Source organism: Plodia interpunctella, chromosome 5 (genome assembly GCF_027563975.2).
Source record: "Plodia interpunctella isolate USDA-ARS_2022_Savannah chromosome 5, ilPloInte3.2, whole genome shotgun sequence".
Taxonomy (NCBI): Eukaryota; Metazoa; Arthropoda; class Insecta; order Lepidoptera; family Pyralidae; genus Plodia; species Plodia interpunctella.
In genome coordinates this window covers 3,720,362-3,744,441 of record NC_071298.1, presented here as the reverse complement: position 1 = coordinate 3,744,441, position 24,080 = coordinate 3,720,362, and the positions used below count along the sequence as shown (strand labels likewise).

At 34.5% G+C, this 24,080-nt stretch overlaps 4 protein-coding genes across 11 annotated transcripts; 2 read left to right on the top strand and 2 right to left on the bottom strand.

The window, feature by feature from the left end:
- Positions 1–27: 27 nt before the first annotated feature.
- LOC128669962 (uncharacterized protein) lies at positions 28–3,750 on the top strand. 2 transcript variants are annotated; one of them, XM_053745240.1, is made up of 4 exons: positions 40–176; positions 244–344; positions 573–796; positions 1,993–3,750. In XM_053745240.1, the coding sequence occupies exons 3-4, from the start codon at positions 590–592 to the stop codon at positions 2,716–2,718; spliced, it is 933 nt and encodes a 310-aa protein (XP_053601215.1). In that variant the 5' UTR covers positions 40–176; positions 244–344; positions 573–589; the 3' UTR covers positions 2,719–3,750. The 2 variants fall into 2 exon arrangements, with proteins under 2 accessions (XP_053601216.1, XP_053601215.1); XM_053745241.1 differs by lacking the exon at positions 244–344 and having other exon boundaries at positions 28–176.
- On the bottom strand, positions 3,739–9,480 carry LOC128669961 (retinol dehydrogenase 11-like). Its single transcript, XM_053745239.1, has 7 exons — positions 9,114–9,480; positions 7,816–7,955; positions 7,115–7,235; positions 6,363–6,725; positions 5,713–5,837; positions 5,363–5,580; positions 3,739–4,681 (listed from the first exon to the last, which is right to left on the bottom strand). The coding sequence occupies exons 3-7, from the start codon at positions 7,230–7,232 to the stop codon at positions 4,531–4,533; spliced, it is 975 nt and encodes a 324-aa protein (XP_053601214.1). The 5' UTR covers positions 7,233–7,235; positions 7,816–7,955; positions 9,114–9,480; the 3' UTR covers positions 3,739–4,530.
- A 135-nt stretch (positions 9,481–9,615) lies between these two features.
- LOC128669959 (retinol dehydrogenase 13-like) lies at positions 9,616–21,663 on the bottom strand. Of its 6 annotated transcripts, XM_053745235.2 has the most exons (7): positions 21,530–21,663; positions 20,830–21,090; positions 13,580–13,752; positions 13,117–13,479; positions 12,900–13,021; positions 11,603–11,820; positions 9,616–9,990 (listed from the first exon to the last, which is right to left on the bottom strand). In XM_053745235.2, exons 3-7 carry the CDS (start codon positions 13,695–13,697, stop codon positions 9,873–9,875), a joined length of 939 nt encoding a protein of 312 aa, XP_053601210.1. In that variant the 5' UTR covers positions 13,698–13,752; positions 20,830–21,090; positions 21,530–21,663; the 3' UTR covers positions 9,616–9,872. The 6 variants fall into 6 exon arrangements, with proteins under 6 accessions (XP_053601210.1, XP_053601212.1, XP_053601207.1 ...); XM_053745237.2 differs by lacking the exons at positions 20,830–21,090; positions 21,530–21,663 and adding an exon at positions 15,797–15,815; XM_053745232.2 differs by lacking the exons at positions 20,830–21,090; positions 21,530–21,663 and adding an exon at positions 15,691–15,761.
- LOC128669958 (prostatic acid phosphatase-like) lies at positions 15,440–24,080 on the top strand. Of its 2 annotated transcripts, none has more exons than XM_053745231.1 (6): positions 15,440–15,570; positions 16,590–16,685; positions 16,776–17,015; positions 21,081–21,381; positions 21,597–21,808; positions 22,143–24,080. In XM_053745231.1, the coding sequence occupies exons 3-6, from the start codon at positions 16,896–16,898 to the stop codon at positions 22,290–22,292; spliced, it is 783 nt and encodes a 260-aa protein (XP_053601206.1). In that variant the 5' UTR covers positions 15,440–15,570; positions 16,590–16,685; positions 16,776–16,895; the 3' UTR covers positions 22,293–24,080. The 2 variants fall into 2 exon arrangements, with proteins under 2 accessions (XP_053601206.1, XP_053601205.1); XM_053745230.2 differs by lacking the exon at positions 15,440–15,570 and adding an exon at positions 15,824–16,280.

The window sequence follows — 24,080 nt, the reverse complement described above, 5'->3', positions numbered from 1 at the left end:
ACATAATTGTCAAATTTACATGACATTGACAGACAGCAACTGACAATACACGCTCGATCTACTGCAATCATCTGGCTCTGGGTGCGAATTGCGAATGAATTATCTTTCGCTGCGATTTTTTAGCTAAATATTGAGGAGAGATTTTGTTTAAATATATATTTTGTCAAAACTGAAAGGTGATTATTGTTTACACAAATCTACACAACTGTCATAAATTATTTTTCTATAAATAATGTTTTTCAGTGATCATTGGGAAGATCATCAATTTTCACTCTTTCACGTAATATTTTACATAATTGCTGTAAACTGATGATTAATCTGAGTCCTTGAAGTATTTTGCGAAGGTAATTATGTCACTACTGTAAACTATTACTTTTTATTCAGCTCTTGTTTCATTTTCACATTTCTTCTTTCTGTATATTATTTGATTATGACACTTGATAAGTAAGGCTGTAGCAATCAAAGCTTTTTTTTTTTAAGCACGGGTTTTATTCTTAATGTCTCTGCAAATACGAGATTTACTAGAAAAGTTAAATAATTTGCTAATTTTGCTAATTTATTAAAACTTTCAGAAATGTGAATCAATGTAATGTCATATGATCCTAAAAAGGAAATGGCAGGACAGCAGTTATTAGACAAGAGTTGTCTCAATGAAGGTGAGATGGATGTGGCTGTGCCGGCGCCGAGCCCCAAGCTGTGCACTGTGGAACACTGGAAAGAATTCCTGTGTGGAGGTGGCTCAGCATTTTGCAATATACTGATCAGCTACCCTCTGAATAAACTTATTTTTAGACAGGTATTAATTTATATTACTTATTCTTTATTATTTTAAAATAATAATGGAAACCAATGCTATCAAAAATACACTACTAGGTATTTAAAAACCTATAATGCAAATCAATTAGTAGGTATTATGTTTTTACCAGATTCTAATTCTACATTTTAATACAGTTGGGGTGTCCAAAAATGTTAACAATAGGATTAATACATGTGTACATTTTCTGCCATCATAAACTTAACCTTTAGTTCCAATATGTCAAGGTGAACATCTAAATTGGTATGAATAACAAATTACCATTGTGGCAATTTTGGCAATGAAGATGTATTATTTTTTACATTTTACGTTTTATTTTTTGCTAAAACTGTGTGCAATATAATACTTATTTATTCATATTCGATTTTTATATGATTTTAGAAACAAAAAATCATTTTAAAATGTTGACTCCTTTGTTTGGTTCTGAAGTTTCAGTTTTATAGATAATAGGATGTAATTTGTGTGCCACTAGCATAGTTAACAAAAAAAATACCCAAGGTATTGGGCATTGCCATTTTTTAATTTTCCAAGGATTTTTTGTGGAGGGAAAGGGTACCATTCCACACATAAAAATGATATCTGTAACTATGACACCACACATATAAAAAAAAATATATAGCTTTTTTGATATACAACCTTCATAGTTTTCATACAAAAATATTCCTGTTTGATGGATGGATTTATCAAAAGATCCTTACTTCTAAGACAGACTCCTTATTTCTAAGGCAAGACATCGGAAACTATTTTTAATAAAACATGTGAAACATATGTTTAAATGTTGTAAAATAGAAATAATATGACAAGAATTTATTCAATTATAAAATGTAACACAATCTTTTTGGAAATTTAATGTTCCCGATTCGTTTTTACTGCAGAAAACTGAAAAACGTGGAATGGTAGCTGCAACTTATTGACTCACGCGGTCGACTTGATCTAGCTAGGAATCAGAGTTCATGTAGTATTATTACCTGCACAAGCTTGATGACGCGTGCGTTTCACTTTTGTTTTAGCAGAGAAGTAAGCCTAGCTATGGCCTCCATTCCAGCTGTACTTAATGGCCACTAGGCTTGACATCTGAGATTATAATTTGTACAAAAACTGAATAATGGACACTTCCCATATTTAAGAACAAACGAAAACAAAAGCAAGTTAATAGTCTTCATTTACTCTTCTTACAGATGATGCATGGAGTGGAGACTAAGAATGCTTTATTTCAACTTAAGAATGAAGGGCTAGGGTACCTGTACCGCGGAATGCTGCCACCACTCATGCAGAGAACGCTCTCCATGTCCCTCATGTTTGGTGTTTATGATGAGTGCCTACAGCCATTACTCAAGCAAAATGTAAACCCTTATATTGCCAAGTCAGTGGCTGGAGTGATTGCCGGCTGTGTAGAGGCCACTCTTATGCCATTTGAAAGAGTACAAACTTTACTCATTCATCCAAAGTTTCACAAAAAATTCAAAAACACTGCAGATGCGGCCAGACACATTGCTAGGCATTATGGAATCAAAGAGTTCTATAGAGGACTAGGACCAATATTGTTAAGAAATGGACCGTCTAATGCCATGTTTTTTATCATCCGTGATGAGTTGCGGCAACGGCTCCCTAAGCAAGAGCATGTGTTATATCAAAGTATACAGCACTTCCTGGCTGGAGCTTGTATAGGAGCATCTCTAAGCACACTATTTTACCCCTTGAATGTAGTTAAAATAGCTATGCAATGTGAGCTAGGCGGGCCACATAGAACAGTTGTATATGGATTTAGATATGTTTTAGGGCAGCGTGATTGGAAATTCACTAACTTCTACCATGGAGCACTGCTCAATATATCACGAGCATTTCTAAGTTGGGGTATAATAAATGCCTCTTATGAAGTTTTTAGAAAATTAATATACTGCTAGTCAAAATTGCATTGCTTGAACGATTAGTATTGTGATTCAGTGTTAAAAGATTTCATTATGTTTTGTTATTTATTTGAATAAGTGACTATGGTGCTGTGGTGTATTATTATATCTGTTTATAGGGGTTTCATGTATCCCAGTGAGACATCGTTAGATATATGCTCCACTGGTATCGCACCATGACTCCGGCACCGGGCTTCGCGGCCCGAATGCATGTTAACATAATGTCTGGTCTGGTATGCCACGTATGTCAAGACAATAGGTCTTGATATGTATATATATATTTATGTATATATATTCTGCGTTCTATACTATAACACATGTACCTATCTGGCCAGAGGCAATATAATTTATGCTTTGAAAGAGAATATGGTGCTGTTTGTTGTGTGCTATCGCTAGATGTCATTTATTTAGAAAATTAATGCCCATTTTGTTACCGATTTGATTGATATGGATATCTAGTAGTAATATCAAAATTCGTATTTGACTACTTTCCAACTAGTTAAATCAGATACATTTTTGTAATTTCAAGAACGTAATTATGAATGCTTTAAAAAAAGTAAATCATGTAATTAATAAAATTGATCAATTCAAGTGACAATTGTATTTGGTTATTTTGATACCATTTTCACCCTGTCAAGTAGTCAGTTGTGGTTCATTCTCTATATCACAAAATATCAGACACTAGTGTTTTGCTTGCAATTGTTGATGAGAACATGGGATGGGAAATGTTAAGAGTTGAGAGTTTTGTATTCATCACTATGTACATGTGAATATTAATATAGTAATTTCGCAAAGATTCCCCGAATACAGTATTCCTTTTAGTATAAGCAGCACTCATGTTTGTGTACCTATTATTATTTTTTATTTATTGTATAGTTTATGTTAATGTTTATGTAATAACTTATTTTGTTTTTATTATGTTGATTAATGAAGCATTTACAAAATGTAAATACCAATGATGTTTTTTTTTTATTTAATGAATCATGAGGAATTAGGAGTGTGAATACAAATAGGAAATTATTTAAAGAATCACATTTTGTTTTATTCAGAACAGACACTTGTTTCATAGAAACCTATACATTAGGTACATAAAGATTTAGATCTCGAGGTACCCGACACCGCGCGGAATAATATGTATTTTATTATACATTTAAATATAATCATCGCCGGGAAAGAAATCTAATAAAATGAACGATATGAGTTTCAAAAATATTTGTTTTTAAATCTCCTAGTAGGAGGTGCCTCTTGATACACCTTTTTAATTTAACATTACAATGCAATCGTTTTAAGTATTATTCATTTAAGTAATTTGTTTAAAGTAAAAAATATCATCTGCATCTGCAGATTTTTCAAACATTGTATTTATCTACTAGTACTTTTTTCACACAACAAGAAATCTTTGAATAATTGTTATCAGCGTACAATTAATTAAAGTTCCATTAGTCGTTAGGTTAAATTAGCATATATCATTCTCTTTACGCGCATTATGGATGTACATTAATGATTAGGTATTACGTGTAGAACTAGCGTACAGTACAGGCATCTCTACAATATCGACTTTTGTAGGGCGTGGAGGTTATTGCCGGATGTCTTTTTTGAAAATAGCCACTGCATAGCACTATGCAGTTGACTATCATATCTATGTAATACTAAAGTTATTCGTACTATATTCAAATAACTTTTAGTACAAAGCTTAAAAACCACTCCATTTTAAAACTATACACTGATTAGACTTAAAATTACCAAGTGAATGCATTATTATTAGTCCCACGTTGGACGCAAACTCTCGCGTTTGTGTAACATTTATAATTAATTAGCTAACAATTGTTTCGGCGGATCATTGCCACCAAACGCATTATAATTTCCTAAATTTAATACTTTGATAGTATGTTCCAGAAATGTTGTTGCCAACTCTTCGTCACGACACAGCTTAGTCGCCGGTTGCTTCACAGCACAGTCACTGAAAATAACAGCAAAAATGTAGCACAGCCTAAATTAAAACTAGTATATACTCTCTACTCTAGCCTATGCCACTCCTGAAGGTTCGCCTATCTCTGTGCCAAATTTCATCAAAATCGGCATAGTAGTTTTTAAGTTTATCCATTACTATATAGGCTAGTTGTGAAATTTTTACTATTGGATGGCCCTTCACGACTCGTCTAAAGCTCCATACCAAATGCCACGAACAAATGACGGCACAACTTGTTAAAAATGTTCGCAAAAAATTTTTGACAGCTGCATTAAATATTACGTGAATTCTTAATAAAAGTCGTTACAAAATTTTAGTTGTTTATAATGGCTGAATTTGTTTTTAATTTCATACTTTTGGAAATTCTTTCAAACATTTCAATCCATCTGCATTGTTAAAGTCTATGAATCACAAATATTAAATAATCAGGAAATATAGGAATACGTAACTATTAATGTGTACTTCATACATCTCTAAGTATACAAAAACTAGTACCTACCTACTTATTGTATTTATTTTAGAAAGTTGAACCTACGTTCGCGGATGGGATGCGATGTTTGTTATCGCGACGCGAAAACCATTTTAATTTTCATGGCCCACAAAATAAATTAGATTTTTATAATGTTAAATGTGTTAAAGTAGAATTTTATAAATTTCATAAATATATTTTACCTATAGTAAAGTCCACTCTCCTCCGCACAAGCCTCGTCCACGGCGCAGTATATGGACGTCTGAGCTCCACATTTGACGGACTTCAAGAAAGGTCCCATCAAGTAATTGAAGGCAAACTTGGCCCCAAACCCGACAGTGTCGTCGAAGTTCCTCCCGATATCGGTCCTTATGACGCCGGGATGCAAACTATACGTAGTCACGTTTTTGATATTGTTTTCCTGTGAGAAAATAAACGTATGAAATCAAAATTCGCGCCGCGTGGTTGTTGAAAATTCCACATTGGTAATATTTTCTTTCATCGCGAAAATATTTATGGTTTTATTTTTATTTGTAAAGTTTACGGTACTTACTTTAAGTTTTATAGCCAATCCTTTTGCGAACAGAATATTAGCCGCCTTGCTAGTACTATATGCCTTTTTGGGGTCATACGGCGATTTCTCGAAATTAAGATTGTCCAGATCAAGTTCATGAGTATCTGTAGACCAAATATATCAAGGTGAGCCAGTTCTACACATAAAGTAGGTATTTAACGTTTTTGTCGCCTTGTCATCGTGTTTATTATTGCACAATAGACTAGCTGTCTGCAGTTTTGTACCTACTGGCATCTCGAAGCTTCAGTTAAACCTACACAACCCTAAAAAAATATACTTACAGCCTAGTGTATTTTTGCCCTTTTTTTGACCTATTTCATTTAAATCGAAATAGAAAAAACTATTGCCAGTCGTGTGGTTTCGCCTTATAGAACAGGATCACTCCATATCCTCCCGTGGATAATTAGCAAATACATACCTACTTAAATTTGTAAAAAATATATTGAAATTAATCTACGTACTTGATGATACAAACTTAGAACAATCTACTTATTAAGTACTATTAGTTGGTGGTCGAATATTCTACTCGTAACTATGCTCTATTAAATTGTATACCTTGTCATATGTACGTACTACATAATTATATTCTAATTGCATTTTAATAACATTCCATTAAACAATGATCTCACCTTTGTGTAGAAGCGATGAGACACAGACAATCCTCGAAGGACCAGATTTATTCAGTCTCGGGAGCAGTAACAACGTCAATAAGGCGTGTCCAAAATGATTAGTGCCGATGTGCATCTCAAAATCATCCTCTGTTTTACTTTCAGGACAATACATGATTCCCGCATTATTCACCAAGAGATCAATCTTAGGCTCAGTTACCAGAATACGTCCAACGAATTCGCGAACTGACTTAAAACTTGACACATCTAATCTTTCAACTATCAAACTTCCAACGTTTGTGTTGGCTTTATGTTCTGTTTCTATGTCCTTTTTGGCCACTTCAGCTTTGTCGGTACTCCGACATGCCATTATGACGCGAGCCCCTGAAATTAAATCGATCGTAAGTAGTTTGTGACTAATGATACCACGAATTATTGATACGGCTTGTTGCTATAGTTGCTCAAAAAAATACAAATAATTTAATAGATAGCTAGTACATTTGACCATCCCTAACCTCTGCTCGCCATAAGCGTCAAAGCTTTTAAGCCAGATACTTTTTCTTCTTCACTTCGAAAGGTCTTCGGTATCTTTAGTTGTCAGACCTTTGACACCAAATAATCATTCTTGGGTTCAAACCAGCACTTCTTGGGTTTGCCATCTTCGGACATTGAAGCGGCATCGCCATGCATTAATTGCCTACGTATAGTAGGTAATTATAGACGGTTTTTTCCGAAAATACGTAAGAGTTTAAAATATAAGTTTTAGCCCATACCTCTGGCGTAAAAATCAGATACTGTTTCCTTGCCAATGCCGGTGTTACAGCCGGTGACAATGGCTGTGTGTCCGTCTAGTCGGCGTTTACTCTTACACCAACCACTGATACAATCCATATTCTAAAAATAAAACTAAAAGCTAGTCCGGTATCGATTCATAGTCACCTTCTAAGTATTTACTTAAGCTTGGCACACATTGCGTAAAGTATATAGTAGTATTGTATAAAACAAACTTGAATCTAGTTGACTATAGGAAATTCAACTTATGCTTATGGTATGCAATATGCAAGTCCCACGGGACCTTTACATAAATCGTCAACGGTATGCATTGTTTTATATTATACACATAAAAATAAGTATAGGTATCTTAATTATATGCAACTTAATTTCTGGATGCTGCTATTTGCGACTATTTGAAATAATTATTTATTTCGTACATATACAAAACTTTTTATGTTAGTACTTTAAATTGCCTTCAATATTTTTTTAAAATTAGGTCTAATTGTTATTTATTATTCCTTTCCCATAATTCACACTCAGTCTATAATTGACTCTGCTTAAGTACATAATTATTTTTTACTAAATAAAATTAATATAGCTTGGTAATTATTTTTAAAAAGATAAAAACAAATTTTAATTAGTTACTTTTCGTTAATTTTAATTACTAACTCAATTAGTAGGCATTTCATTAGGCACTTACCTTTAATCCTTTTCGCTTCCAATTAAAGTCTAAACACAGACACTAATGCGCCTAGAAGGAATACAAACAAGTGCGCGAACGAGATCCGACTGAATGTAGCTATGGTCGCTGGTGTCGGCCGGCAAACGTAACCGCTGCAACTACGGGCAAAACGTCTGACCGAAAGGCCTATTTTACAAGCCGTACAGTTTCAGCCCAATGGTTTGGCTAAAAGCGTTGAAGTTGAAGTTGAGAGATTACGGAGTATGTTCACGGGGCTACTGGAGGTATTATCCTTACATAATCACTACATAGTATAAAACAAAGTCGCTTTCTCTGTCCCCATATCCCTTATGTGCTTTAAATCTTTAAAACTATGCAACGGATTTTGATGCAGCATCAAGTATAATATAGTATAATGTAGTTTGAGGAAGGTTTAGGTATATAATTTATTACGTTTTTACATAAGCGAAGCCGGGACCGGGCCGGTATGTTATAATCTGTACGCAGTCTGTATGAGACTAACTGCCTACTACGGGCTGCACTCAGAATACAGACACAGGGGTTGCCTGCGCATACACATAGGTGGATCTACTAAATAAGCTATGTAAGTTTGATAGTTTTATTAAAATCACTTAATAAAACTATTAAACTTCTGGTATTCTTCTAAATTCAGTTGCGTATTGCTATCTATTTATATTCTGCGGTCTGAACTGAACCAGGCAATGATGTCGTTTTGAAAAAGATCAGTTTTGTTCGACCACTGCCCATCTATGTCGAGGTCATAAGTAACTCTATAGCTAGTGAAATCAAGAGTCCAATGTAAACTCGTTCTACATACAAATGATGATAGTTTTAGAACTGTGTCCAAATATGTGTATCTGCTGTGAGTTGTATACTTTGACGTAACCAATGGCCATGACCGTGACTGTTTGTTACTACTTATTCAAGAATAATTGGTTTCAAGATATGATATCTCTGACCTTAATTACCTGAAAATTACGGACAATTCAACGTTTCAACTTCAACTTCAACGTTTATTGATTGTCGTGTGTGATAGAACTAATATTTATTTATCGCGTACACTCCAAGTAGACTATACCTATATCCTAACCGATAACCAAACTGCTGAATCTTCTAGACCTACCTAATTGCGTGTTTGTTTCATCAGAAATTGGTCACGTCACGAGATGTCTTGCGGATGACTTGATCACTATATACTTACAAAATGATTGATGCGAAATAATATCACGGCCACACACTAAGTAGGTAATATATATGTCGGTAGGTAAATAGATTAAGAAAATAGATGAACTTACTTCATTGTTCAGCGCCTGTGTTCAGCGCCTTCCTGAGGGCAACCCTCCTTGGTAATGTAGTGTTGCCTATCGGCTGCCTAGGCTTGTGTTTCCAAGGGAGGATATGGAATGGTCCTATCCTAGGGCGGAACCACACATTCGTCATCTATTTATGTGTCAATAAGGATCTTCGTCCACCTCTTCTCCCAGTTAATTGGATTGGCGAATTCGGCACACTATAGCGGCACTACTATACACTACTGGTTTTTCATTGCGGTAAATAAAAGCTCTCACACAAACTAGGCAATGTTCATTAATTCGCGTCGGTATCTGTTTGTAGCAGCTGGCATAATAAATAAATACATACGTAACCTAGTCGTCCACTCCGAATGTGTCTGGATACCTATAGCTAAGTTACTTATCTGCTATGCTAAGTACATTATTATTAGCATGCACTCAGTATCACTCCGCGTAAATAAAGTAGATACAGCACTCCAATATAGTTCATAATAAAAACACAAAATACATATTAAATAAATTATATTTTTTCACATTTTTTTCCGTGTATTCTCATTTAAATGTCTGTACACCTACGGTGATTAACTATGACAATGTAATGCTTTGATAAGGATTCCATATTCAAAAGGCGTACTTTTTTACAAGTTATATATTATTATAATTTGTATTTATATTAAATATACTAAGTACAATACTCGTTCACCAACTGCAAAATAATACCTAAATATTAATAATTACACAAATGTGCAGTGCAGCTAGGTCCTAGGCCTCTCGGAACGGATCGAAGTCGAGCCCGACCAACTTTTGCGAAAGCTCCCACAACTTTTTGGCGTTCTCATCGCTCTGAGCCATTTGTGAAGGACTCGTCACCTGGCAATCGCTGAAAAATAAATACTTTATATTAATAATATTAGTTAGTATAAATGAAATAATGCATAGACACCTATACATAATACAGAGTTCAGTTATGATTTTAATAAGTATATATCTAGTTTTTTGTTCTGTAAAGAGAGTACATAAATACATAATTTATGTAACGGCGAAATTACAACATGATGGATGATTCATATATAGATACCCACAGTATCAAACTTTCAACAATTACGGGGTCGAGAAGGCCATGGCTACAGTAAGATTAAATTGGTAAATGAGTGAGTTTAAATAGTTTACTTATCAAAATGTTTCAAACTTTGGTCACAGGGTGAAATTTCTTTTTTATTCTGTACCATTGATTACAAATATCATCACTCCTTGATTACTTTGCATTCGTCGTCGCGTTGTCATCGGTCGGGTAAAGCTGGTTTTTCAAATTGACCTTTCAACTCGCTCGATGGATATCCAATCAAGCATAATTGTAATTGTAGAGGTAGGTCTAATGGCCAATGATGTCAAACTAATAATACCGTTCAGTATCTCGTAATTATTGTGCCAGCTACAATACATGCTATCGGCGAACTCAAGACGTACTTATATTAACTTAGTTTTGATGAGAGCTTTTATTTAAACAAGGAAAAACTAGTATTGTACGTCGAAACCGCAAGATTTGGCGAATCGATAGTGTATAGACCTGTGGTAAAGATAGACCAGACTGACCAGAGCAAACCAAACTACAATAACATCGTCAATAAGCCTAACAATAAGCCTAAGAAACTTCCTCCCTTTAAAAACCAAAATAATGTTAATTCAAACTTTAGTTTTTCCGATACTTGATTATGCTGATGTGTGTTATCCGGATCTCAATCAGGACTTTCTCAACAAATTAGTTCGTCTCATGAATAATTGTATTCGTTTTATTTTTTGTCTTCGGAAATATGATCATATTTCTGCGTATCGATCGGAGCTTAAATGGCTTCCTATCCGACAACGTAGACAGCTACGGCTGCTCTGCACTCTATTCTCAGTTCTTTTGAACCCTCAAGCTCCTAATTATCTTAAATGCTGGTTCAAATATCTTTCTGACTCCCATGAACGGCAACTACGTTCTTCCAACTCGCGCCTCCTTTATATCCCCCTTTTCCGGACCTGTTTCATGGCCAATTCCTTCGCCCTCCAATCTTCACGACTCTGGAATGCTTTGCCCGCTGACATTACCATCTTAAACAGCAAATTTTCTTTCAAGAAAAGAGTTCATGCTCATCTTTTGGACTCCTTTTCCTCCTGATTTTCTCTCTGTTTAGCTTTTATCTGTATTTCTTGGACATAATTTTTATTATTTTGGTTTGTATGTATTCATATATTGATATATATGTAGTCTTATGTATATATGCTTTGCTATTTATATTTATATTTTATATATGTAGTTATTATTGTATTTTAGTATGTGGTAGTACTTATTTCTGTTTAAGATATTTTTGCGCCGCACAACTTTTCTCTGTTTCTCCTAATGGTTAGCTGGGAGAGAATGCTTATAGCATTAAGTTCGCCATTTGTTTATAAGTATGTTTTTACTTGGAACAATAAAGTCTTATAAATAAATAAATAAACATCGATACCTGTAATACAAGCCAGTCTCATTGGCACACTTCTCGTCAACTGCGCAATATATTGTGGTTTGTGCGCCCAGCTCCGGCGATTTTGTAAATGGGCCAGCAAGCGCGCCAAAGATCTGTCGCGCATACGGAAATATTGTGTCGTTTAGATGGCGCCCCAACTCTGTCTTTATTACCCCGGGGTGCAGACTGTATGTGTTCACATCTTCGATTTGGTGTTCCTGAAAAAAAAAAAAACAATGAACAAAAAAAAATATCGGAATTTGAAATTGGAATATCATACACTAATATTAACTACTGTTCAACTAAATTCGCCAGATCATCCTCTATCTTCACTAAGAACTATTGTCCATACTATCGCCGAGCTCGGACAGATGCCGACGCGAAAACATGAACATTGCGTATCTAGGTTGTATTGTAATGTACACTGCTCCGCCAAAATTTGGTGAACTGTTCGCGGATAATGAGGAGCCGGCATTATGTTCCTTCATGGCTTCCTGTCTTTTCGCATTTATACGCAAAGCATTTCCCTCCATTTTCAAATGTTATTAGTACTTTTACATACATGTAGTGGCGGAAAATTCAAATTAAGTGCCTACTGAAGGTACAATATGCATGGATTTAATAAGTACTTCGTAACTAATTGCATGACAATACGAGACACCAAACAGCATGGATTTAGCCACTACCGGTAACGTCCGCATTGGCAATGCTAGGGTGCGAATCTACTACCCTAATGTCGGAAGTGACTTGTTTTGTTAAAATTTAAGAAAAAAGCGACCAAATGCGAGTCGGACTCGGCCATGAAGGGTAACATAACATAAAAGTTATTTTCGATCGATTTTTGTGTTGCGGTTTACTATTTATGACATACTAGATCTAGTTCAAATCAATTTTTGGTATCCTTCTTTTATTTTTGAAGTTACGGGGGGGAGGCATTTTACCACTTTGGAAGCGTCTCTCGCGCAAACTATTCAGTTTAGAAAAAAAATATATTAGAAACCGCAATTTGTGAAGACCTATCCATAGATACCCAACATGTATGGGTTTGATAAAAATAATTTTGAGTTTCAGTTCCAAGTATCCCCCAATTTTTTTTCTAATCTTAATGCGGTTCACAGAATACATCTACTTACCAAGTTTCAACAGTATAGTTCTTATAGTTTTGGAAAAGACGGACGGACAGGAAGACAGACATGATGACGAATCTATAAGGGCTCCGTTTTTGCCATTTGGCTACGGAACCCTAAAAATTAGTTCATGATTCTTATTATCTATATATATATATATATACCCAAACCTTCAATTTAGCAGCTAATTCTTTTGAAAACAATACGTTAGCAAGTTTACTGCGACAATAGGCTTCAACAGCACTATATGTTCGGGTGTCGTAATTTAAGTCGTCTAAATTCAATCCTCTTCCTAAAATAGATAAAAATTAATTCGGTTAGTTGTGACGTGTTGCTGTTCAAACCTCATACAAAAAAATCTTAATTTTATTTAATATTGATACTTACTAGTGTGTGCTTTTGATGAAACGGTAACAATCCGAGCTGGTTTACTTCTAATAATACGCGGTAAAAGAAGCATTGTAAATAGAAAATGTGCCAAATGATTGGTTCCAAATTGAATATCGAAACCGTCTTCAGTCTTTCCTTTAGGGCACATCATTATTCCTGCGTTGTTGACTAGAATATTGATCTGTGGTTCTGCTGCTAAAATATTCTGTGCACATTCTCGTACAGATTTCAATGACATCAGATCACACTTCACCACAACTAATTTACCGGTATCTGGTAAATCCTTGCATTTATTCTCGATGTCTTTCTTTGCTTCTTCTGCCCTCTCTAAACTACGACATGCCATTATTATTTTCGCACCTAAAAATTCACAGAAGGTAATTTAAATTCAATAAATAACGTATGTTTAAACTAAGTACCTACCTAAGACGCACTATATGCATCATCTATATGTACCTACCTCTTTTGTAAAAGTCCATCGCTGTTTCTTTTCCAATACCCGTATTACAGCCAGTTATTACAACCGTTTTTCCAACCAGTCTGGCTGTGCTATAACAACGACCACTGAAGAAAGGCATTGTGGTAGTAGTTAAGTGGTAAATACTTATCTGACTATTTTTATCAGAGTATTTGCTGAAATATAAAACATATAGGTACTTAGATAGTTTATTTCATCAATAAATGTAAAACGTAAAATGTGTTGGGAAGGAGGTGGAGGGTGAAAATGCAAAAGGAATAAGAGATCCTCATTCCTTACGAATCATTAATGTCTTGAAAAACATAATGTCAAAAATGATTACATTAAAAATTTACGAACGTATAACGTTGTAGGTAGGTAAAAACATCTCCAAAAACCACTAACTACTGGACCATTTTGAGGGTTCAGTACCGAGCGGCAATAACGGAATCTTTAGATTCGTCATATACATATATATTTAGGTATATCCGTTGGATCGCACAGCCATTTTATTCCCAAAAAATGCTTTTTCTATCAATCATGTTAATTGACTTTGAGAAAACGATGGTAAAATGGGTTTTATCTTATAAATAAATTGGGTAAACAGTGAAATATATTCAACTGTAGAACTCATAGATCAGCAAAAAGAAAAATATTCCAGCAGTACTAATGAACTAAGGCATTAAGGTAATCGATCGTAACTAATAAATGCGAACGTGTTTTATACCTCCTCACGGTGTATCTACTCAAGCAATAATCTTGAAATTTTAGGTTACATATAGGGTTAGTAGTATGGAGAAGGACATAGGATACCACCTTTCATCTCTGATAAAATACCGCTTCCGTGGGAAATTCTAAAAAGTGGGTAAAAGTTCGTAACTCATAAAACAGGTATTTGTGACATAATCCATAGGCATAGGTATACTTTGCTAAGCACATTTTCAATTATTTATTTAACCCAATGTGAAAATTTGGCTGTGTCATTCTGAGTAAATATTATGCACTCTAAAGATACCAATCTATTTATCAATGTAACTACGTGTGGAATTGGTTAAGGTAATTTTAGTGGGTAAAAAATACCAAAAGTAGGTAATGATCAATTTTCTCTATAGATGTCACCGAATATCTTTATTTCACTTTATGTGGAGTATGTCAGTTTCCCTTTCCATGTGTTCTAAAATAAAACATGAGAGATTGTGTTTTGATTGTGACTGTATCAAAAGGTCAGAAAATCATAAATTGAAATAGATTTGGCCTAAATTGGTCGAATGACCTAAACCACTTAATGTAGAGATTGAATAAAAGTAATTAGTGTAAGTCGTTATTTTAACAGCCATCGCCAATTTTATTAAATTTTATTAATTTTGTAAAAAGACTGTGTTTTATTTTTGTTCACTATGTTTTTTTTGTTATTGATAGATTTGACTGTATTTATAAATTACCACCACCACAGAACAGACTACTAATTAAATAAAGTTTATTTGTATTTCGTAGTACAAATTCCTGTAGTACTTAAGTAGATGTTATTTAATTAATAAATTCGTCATTTTATTTTATACCAATACCTAGTAAAATGTTGAGATTAAGACCTTCATTTTTTTTAGTAGTACCTAGGCTGAGGTATAAGTAGAGTAAGTAGTGGTACATCTTTATCAATTATTTTCTCTGGTAAAAGCAAAACAAAATAGAAAAATATATACGTTAAGTTAATACTAAATAATACTAATAGAGTATTCATAAAAAATACTTACGTGTAATATATATGTATTGTGTAAAACAATAAAGTTGTAGGAACTAAATCTGAAGGTCCCACGAGTCACGATCAAGGCAAGCAAACACAAATAACGGTATGTCGTGCTTGGTATCTCATCTCACTCAGTTTCTATTTTGCCGCGTGGACAGACAGAGATAATATTATTATGTACTTACGAGTCAAGAATAAAACTATTGTCATGTATATTTTTTAATGTTAGGTATAGTACCAAGATTTACAGGTAATTGAGAATTTTATTACTTTTTGAAAACAACGATTTGTCCTTCTTTTTTTTGTAGTTATAAATAATTTCTTTTTACAGTTTCTCAAAAAGGTATACGTAGGCATAATATTTGCTCACCCGCGCTTTTTTTTTATTAGAACCGGAAGTTTATGTTCTATTGTATAGTGGTGCATTGTTCTCTTCTCTTTTATTAGGTACTAGGTAGAGAAAAATGGAAACGCACCTTTTCCTTTAAACAAAACCAAAGATGTCATTGTCATTTGTCATTACAGAAGCCAAGAAGACCGAGATCTGTCAAACAAAAACTTATAAAAGGCGTAAACAAAAATATGTGTACAAATTCTAAAATCTTGCTTGCTTCTTTGGACTTTTGAAGGGTGGATCCCTTTTGAATGAAATTATTTTTTGCATTCTAATCACAGATTAGAATTCTATTCCTAGAAAGCTAGTTAAAAAAGTGGTGGCAGCATCCCTGCCAATTCCAAATCTCAGAGATACATTAAATGGAGTACGACAATGACGATAATACCTGGCGAAGACCGTCTTCGCCGAAAACTACGCGTTCAAGCTGTTATCAGATCCCCAAGCGATCTACAACGGTGGCCGTGGTTGTCCTCGGCTTGGCCGTGTTGAGCTGCCTTCTCGGATACTGCGTGCTCAGTGAAACTCTGCCATACGAGTCAAAAACTTTGCGACTTGTTGTTATTGTAATTATTTCTTCATTATAGATAAAAATCTGTTACAATTTGAGTTTCTTAACTAGGATAAGCAAAACTTGTATGGTGATTGTAATTGTTTGAACGAGATTTACTTTTCATTTGAAGTATTAGAGTAAAAAAGTTGTTTTATCAAAAGTATGTAAAGACTTAGTGTCAATTGACTACTTACTGCAGCATAACATTTCTAAATAAATTCGATTTGAATTCTGTGGTTGTAACTGTTCACTGTAATTGGTTATGACTCTAGTTACTATCTACTGAAGACCACATACAGTAACATTTTTCCATCTGTTACAGTTTTTTCGGCATGGAGCTCGCACACCTACACACACATACAAAAGTGATCCTTTTAAAAATTACCAGTGGCCAGATGGATTGGGGAGTCTAACAAATGTAATATTTGAATATGTTCAATATTTATCTCTTTATATTTTACTACAATACATAGCAAGGATTTAAGCCATAATTTTATTATTTTTGCAGACAGGAAAATTACAATTATATGAATTGGGCAAGAAATATAGAAGTTACTATGCAAATTTTATCCAGGAAGATTATTATGAAAAAGATGTATATATACGTAGCAGTGACAGGTCAAGATGTATGATGAGTGCTTACACATTTCTAGCTGGTCTGTATCCCCCCACTGAGAAGCAGATGTGGCATCCTGAGCTACTGTGGCAACCCATACCTGTGCATTCTCTTCCTAGAGAATTGGATAATGTAAGCTAATTTGTACTATTTTAAGCGATAAAGTTGACATGATGACATATTAGAAAAAAGAAAATGTATAGGCCAAGTACGACACAGTATTCAGCAGAAGAGATTGAGAGAATTTGCACTAAAATAAAAATAAAATCATAGATTAAGATTGAATATTATAATATTTTTTTATTGCTCTTTTTTGATCATTTTATTTTAATCGTATCCTACCATAGACTTAAAATATATGTATCCTACCAATGGCATAGTTTCTGTCGGTTTTGCTGGCGGGTGGTAAGGTGTATTATATTTGTAGTCTTTAGTATAGTATTATATTTGTAGTCTTTAGTATTATTTGTTATTTATTATCTTTTATATTTGAGTATATTTTTTTATTTTTTATATATTATGTGTAGTGTACAAGATAACTTTTTCTCTGCATCTTCCACTAGTAGTGATGACAGTTTTTATTCTATTACTCCTCCTTTGAACGAGATTCTTGATGATGTTTTTTCAAACGTGCACAAAAACTTTAATGCTGTTCACATCAACGCACAAAGTATTCCGGCACATTATCCAGATTTGCTTGCGACTTTTGATAGCAAAAACATACATGCTATATTTGTGTCAGAGTCCTGGTTCAATTCCTGCCACCCCTCTACTTCTTACTCTTTACCTGGCTTCCAGCTAATTCGCAATGACCGCACTGACAAAGGTGGAGGTGGCGTTGCGATTTATCTTAGATCCCACATCCCTTTTAAAATCATTCACACTTCTCAGGTGGCCGATTCTTCCAAGGAGGCTGAATATCTCTTTATTGAAGTCACCTTTTCTCATGATCCCGTTCTTCTTGGTGTCTTCTATAGTTCTTCGTCTAATATTAGTTATTTCTCATCTTTAGAGACTCTCTTGGAAGACATTGTGCCTGCCTATAAACATACTATTATTATGGGTGACTTTAATACATGCTTAGCAAAAGATGACAGTCGTGCTAAAACTTTAAAATCAATTGTCGATGCTTGTAATTTGGCCATTTTACCTCTAGATACCACCCATCACTTTCCTAATTGTATTCCCTCCCTCCTTGATCTTATTCTAGTGTCCTCTTCCGATCTTGTTTCTATTCATGGCCAATTCAATGCTGACATATTTTCTTACCATGATCTGTTATATCTTTCCTATAAAATTCGCCCTCCAAAATTTAAGTCCAAAATTCTTCTGCAGCGTAATTTTGGTGCCATAAACCTTGAGTCCTTGCGCGAGGATGCCGCTGAATGTAACTGGGCATCTGTTTTCGACTCTGCTTCAATTGACGATCAAATTGCGACTTTTAACGCTCTGTTGTTAGCATTGTACGACAAACATGCCCCAATTCGTCCAGTTAAAGTCAAGCATTTACCTGCACCCTGGCTGACTGATGAAATAAAAGCTTGCATTGCTAAAAAGCATAGTGCAAAGTCAAAATTTAAAGCTGATCCTGATAGATATTGTTCTAAATACGTCGAGGCTCGCAATGTCTGCAACAGGATGTGCAGGGAAGCCCAACGCCGTCACATTCATAAATCCGTAGAAAACGGTGACCCAGGCAAAGTCTGGAAATTTCTAAAGTCTCTGGGAGTAGGAAAGAAAAACCACAACATCTCAAATAACCTTGACATAAACGGCCTTAACAGGCACTTTTCCTCTTCCAGTAATTTCGGTGGCAATGATAAAGTTTCCATATTAAACCACCTCGAGTCACTTTCATCTCCCGACTTTTCTTCCTTTTCTTTTACTCCAGTGGCTGAATGTGATGTTCAAGAGTGTGTTTCTGCAGTGACTTCTAATGCAGTAGGTTCCGACGATATTAGTCGCAAAATGATACTTCCGATTCTTGATATTATCCTGCCTGTTATTACACAAATCTTTAACAACTCCCTCTCCTCTGGTTGCTTTCCTTCAACGTGGAAAACTGCCTTCATTACTCCACTTCCTAAAAAACCTAATCCTTCCTCATTTTCCGACTTCCGTCCTATTTCTATTCTTCCTTTCCTATCTAAAATTCTGGAACGTTTAGTTCAGTTACAATTAAACTCTTTCCTTCATAAAAATAGCCTACTTAATGTGTATCAGTCGGGGTTTCGTGCTGGACACAGCACAACCTCGGCCCTTCTAACAATAACTGACGACCTTCGTCTCGCCATGGACAATTCGCAGTTGACTATCCTTACTTTATTAGATTTCACGAATGCATTTAATACTGTCGATCATGACGTTCTGCTAAGTCTGATGCGCACTCTGAACATATCTCCATCAGCTATTAACTGGTTCGGTTCATACCTGGGCGGCCGTCAACAATGCGTACGCATTGAGGACAAAAAGTCTTCGTGGTGCCGGATTTCGGCCGGGGTACCTCAAGGTGGCGTGCTTTCTCCGTTGTTATTTGCGCTTTTTATTAATAATATCACTGATAATCTTCAGTCTTCCTACCACCTGTATGCTGACGACTTGCAAATTTATTATCACTCGTCGTTAGCTGACTTACCTTCTTCAATTGCCATTGTGAACGACGATTTGGAGCGATTATCTAGCTGGAGTAAATCTTTTGGTGTTTTGGTAAATCCTTCAAAAACTAAAGCTATAATTATCGGTAGTCCTTATTTTACTTCACGCGTAGACTGGAATTCTTTGCCATCCCTAAGTTTTAACAATGAAACCATTTCCTTTTGCGAGTCCGTTAGAAATTTGGGTTTGGTGTTTGATACAACTTTATCTTGGTCAGTCCACATGAAAGAAATTAGTCGGAAGACATTTGTTACACTTGGTTCGCTCAGACGGCTTCGTAATTTCTTGCCCATTAACACCAAAATTGCGCTTGCACAATCTCTTCTTCTCCCTATCCTTGATTACGCTGATTGCTGCTTTCTTGACCTTACAGAAGAACAGCTGAACAAACTCGAACGCCTGCAGAATCTCGCTATTCGTTTCATTTATGGACTTCGTAAATATGACCACGTTTCCACGTTCCGTTCCCAGTTAAACTGGCTTCCCATTAGACTTCGTCGTAATTTGCATATTGTATCCATGCTTTTTTCAATTTTATTCAATCCCTATTTCCCACCTTATCTCAAGGACCGTTTCAAATTTGTCGGTGATGATCGCAGCTCCTCTCGTAGTTTGCGCAGCACGGTATCCTTGAGACTCAGATTTCCCGTAGCTAATTCTAAATTTTTCTCCAAATCTTTCTCTGTTCAGGATGTTCGTCTTTGGAATGCTCTTCCTTTAGATATTCGGAATGCCCAGACTCTGACCAAATTTAAGCAACTCGTTAAGTCTCACTATCTATCTAACGTATCCTAATTTTATTGTACATGTATTTCCTTCTATATAATGATATTTATGTATGTATATATATGTATTTATATGTATATGTATATGTGTATTTGGTATGCTTATGTATGTATGTATATTGTATGTAATGTATTTATTTATATATAGTGTATGTAATTATATATTTGGTAGTTTGTTTTACTGCGCCTAAATGTTTTTATATATATATGTCTCCTTCCACCTAAAGGTTGACTGGAAGAGATCGCTTTAGTGATAAGTCCGCCTTTGTACCTTCTTATATTTATTACAAATTGTTTTCTGTGTATTTTTTCTTTTTGGTGCAATAAAGAGTATTTGTATTGTATTGTATTGTATTTTTATCTAATAATTGCATAGCGTATATATGCAGCCTCTCCTTATTGCTGTGATCTATTGTTCATTTCCTCACAAAATTCTGATTGTTATATTATTTTGCATATATGAAGATTTATAATTATAAGTAACATTAAATAAGTAGAGCACTTACTTCACTGGCTCAGTAACCTCAAAATAACATGATTCTGGAGTGCTTGCCTGGGTGGAGACTTTGTTGTCTTTATCAAACCCAGTATATTTGGCTCTCTCATCAGCACCTCCATTTCTTGTTCTTCCAGATTCAGCTTCAGTCCATATTCTTTGTAGGGCCCAATATTTTCAGGAAAATTATCCGGTCCCCTATGCTATGTTCTTTTCTTCTTACTTTCAAATTTTTTATGTCAGTTTCTGTGGCAATTTCAGATAGTAGCTGCTACAAAAAAATGTAAGCGTTTCACTGAGATGTACGAGGAATTGAAGGCAGAGAAAGACATGGAGCCAAGGTTCACTGAGCTTTTTGACTATCTGTCCAAGTATACAAACCAGAGCATGCGGAGTGTTTTGGATGTAGATTTCCTCTACAGTTCAATGCTAGCACAGCAGGATGCTGGTCTCAAGCTGCCCGAGTGGACTAAGAATGTGTTCCCTAACAAAATGCGCACACCTTTCATGCTCAGCTTAGCCTTACTGTCTTACAATGAAACACTTCTACGACTGCAAGTAGGTGAGCTGGCATTCAAAATTATAAAATCTTATTTTTAGATTAAGATTGGATATTGATATTGATTTGTAATAAGTTATAGGTATCTAAACCTATACATGTAAAAATCTGTGAAAGATACTAGCAAAAAGAAGTTTAAATAGGTACTTACTTGTAAATAGATTTTGTATCCCAATTAAAATGGAGTCTTAGTAATAAAAATTTACTAAACATTGAAGGTCCACTGCTGGGTGAGATAAGGCAGCATTTCAAGGAGATGGCTGTCCACGAGGACTTCGAGCGGTCGCTGTACCTGTACTCGGGGCACGATGTCAACGTTGTGGCGCTGTGGCGAGCGCTCGGGTTCCAGGAACTGCTGGAGCCCGAGTACGGCGCCAGTGTGGTGCTGGAACTGCACGAGGAGGTTGAGCAAGAGAGCTTTTTTGTTAAGGTACATCTAAATACTACTCCATAGCAAGAAAGAGATGACAATGTGTCAGTGTAATGGTAACTGAAGGCCTAAGGAGTCCAATTAAAATTTATACTTTTTCAAACACCAAAGTCCAAATTCTACTGAATACAAAAAAAGCTTGTAAATGTTTACCTAATTTTGGTGTCATAAGTGACTCGACTCTCCATTTTTCACACTTGTGTGGCACCAAAGAGTTAGGTATTTATTTACTTTAACAAAAATTCTTCTGACACAAGCACAGAATTTTGTCCTTCATAGTTCAAAAAGTTTACTATGTTTTATTTTTACTTATTTTGATTATTTTAATTTTCAGGCATTTTACCGCAATAATACTAAAGTAGAGGTGCCAATGGAATTGAGACTGCCATTCTGTGATGATCCCTGTCCCCTAACAATGTTTGTAAAGCACCTGGACAAACTCATTCCTGACGATTGGGATGCAGAGTGTCAAAACACGCCCTAAGTGAATGTTATAACAGTATTCAAGGGATACAATGATTATGTATCTACTACTACTCCAATGTAGCATGCTGATTTTTTAATTTCACACTTTGAAGATGAGAAGAACACCAGTTTTGTAAAGAACATTTTCGTTATATAGGTTAATTAAAGGCATTTAAAAATGATATTGATTGGTAATGTGGTTGGTTGTGTTTGAAATAGCATCAAGCCTCCTTGATGAAGCCAGCAGATCATCTGTGTGGTGTCTTCTAATATAGTGGAGTAGTGTATTTAAGCCAAGTTGTTAAATGTGTCAATAAGTGTTATTTGTTAGTAGTTGATTGGTATTATGTACTACTACTACACATACGTAGCTAAATTTGCTCATAAAATAAGGAGGCATTTTTTATAAAAGCTTTGAGTGGTTTGTTATTACATATTTTGGAGTTTTTAAATAATATTTCGCATTTGGTTATACGTAAGTAAAGTATTGTGATTTACATAACACATTTTGTAGGAGCGTTTTACACTACACGACTTGAACATTATGATAATTTACAAATAAATCTAATTTTTCTTCAAGTGTAATATATTTATATACATAGTTAAGAATGTTGTAAATTGTTACCTATAAAATTTTTAAGGTACCAACCCTACACATAATTATTCTCATATTAATTTCGAATAAAGTGCAAATAGAAATTTAGTTAGAATAGTATGTATATTATTTCAGAAATGGCTAAAAACATATTTTTTGGAATATATATATCACAATGTTGGCAATGTTCGACGTTAATATGAAAATCAAACTTAATTATGACTTATTTTGTTTATAAAATATTAGTTTTCAAACGATCAAACAGGTATAGTATCAATATAAACTTTTTCTGATATTTACTCTTGTTCGTAGAAAAATATAATAGATAATAAGGATAATATATATTCTGACGTAACTACATTTATATTTACTTTGGAAATGCAATAAAATCGAAATATGAAAAGAAAAACAAAGTCATAGTAGCTGCGCTACGCCTGTTGTGTTATCAAGAAATATATTTTGTCAATAGTAGAATTTATATAAACTTGAAGAAAAGATACTGCCTAAAATTGCTTATGAAAATTTTGATGTAAGTACTGTTTTCTTTGAAACGTTGAAATGTTTGTCGAAAAATAATTATCGAGGTAGCTCACTAGGTAGGTAACCTATATTACATTTTCTTTTCTGTTCAGTTGTTGATTTCATAACATTATTTCCGAATTTTACAATTAAATAGTTTCGGGGATTATATACCTAACCGCCAAAGCTTGGCCCGCGAAATTTGTTTTCACTGCACTGTTACAGCACATTGTACATTATAAATGAAACGAATGCGTAACTGAAACGATGTTATCCTATTGTATAATTTACGTATATAAGTTCATAACACCTTAATAACATCCGTTATTTGATTATAAATATTCTTAGTTGATTATTTAAATTACTTTTTTCTGTATTTATTAGATGCACTGTGTTTACATTATTTTATTTGTAGGTACATATTTATTTGTAAATTCTGTGCAATAATATTTTAAAGTAAATAAAGGAAGTCTTGAATGTTAGTTATGATATTAGAATATGATATAATGTTGTTGTTTTTTGTAATATGTGGTAAAAATATATTTTATGTGAGAAAAAAAATTTATTACACTTCGTGTAGTTCCTCACCACCTTGCACCTGGCTTCGGCTGCTACAGCTGAAAATACAACCGGGAAATCCAGGTATACATGAAGAGGAGAGAAAGTTTGTCTAATTATTATTTAGAAAGAAAA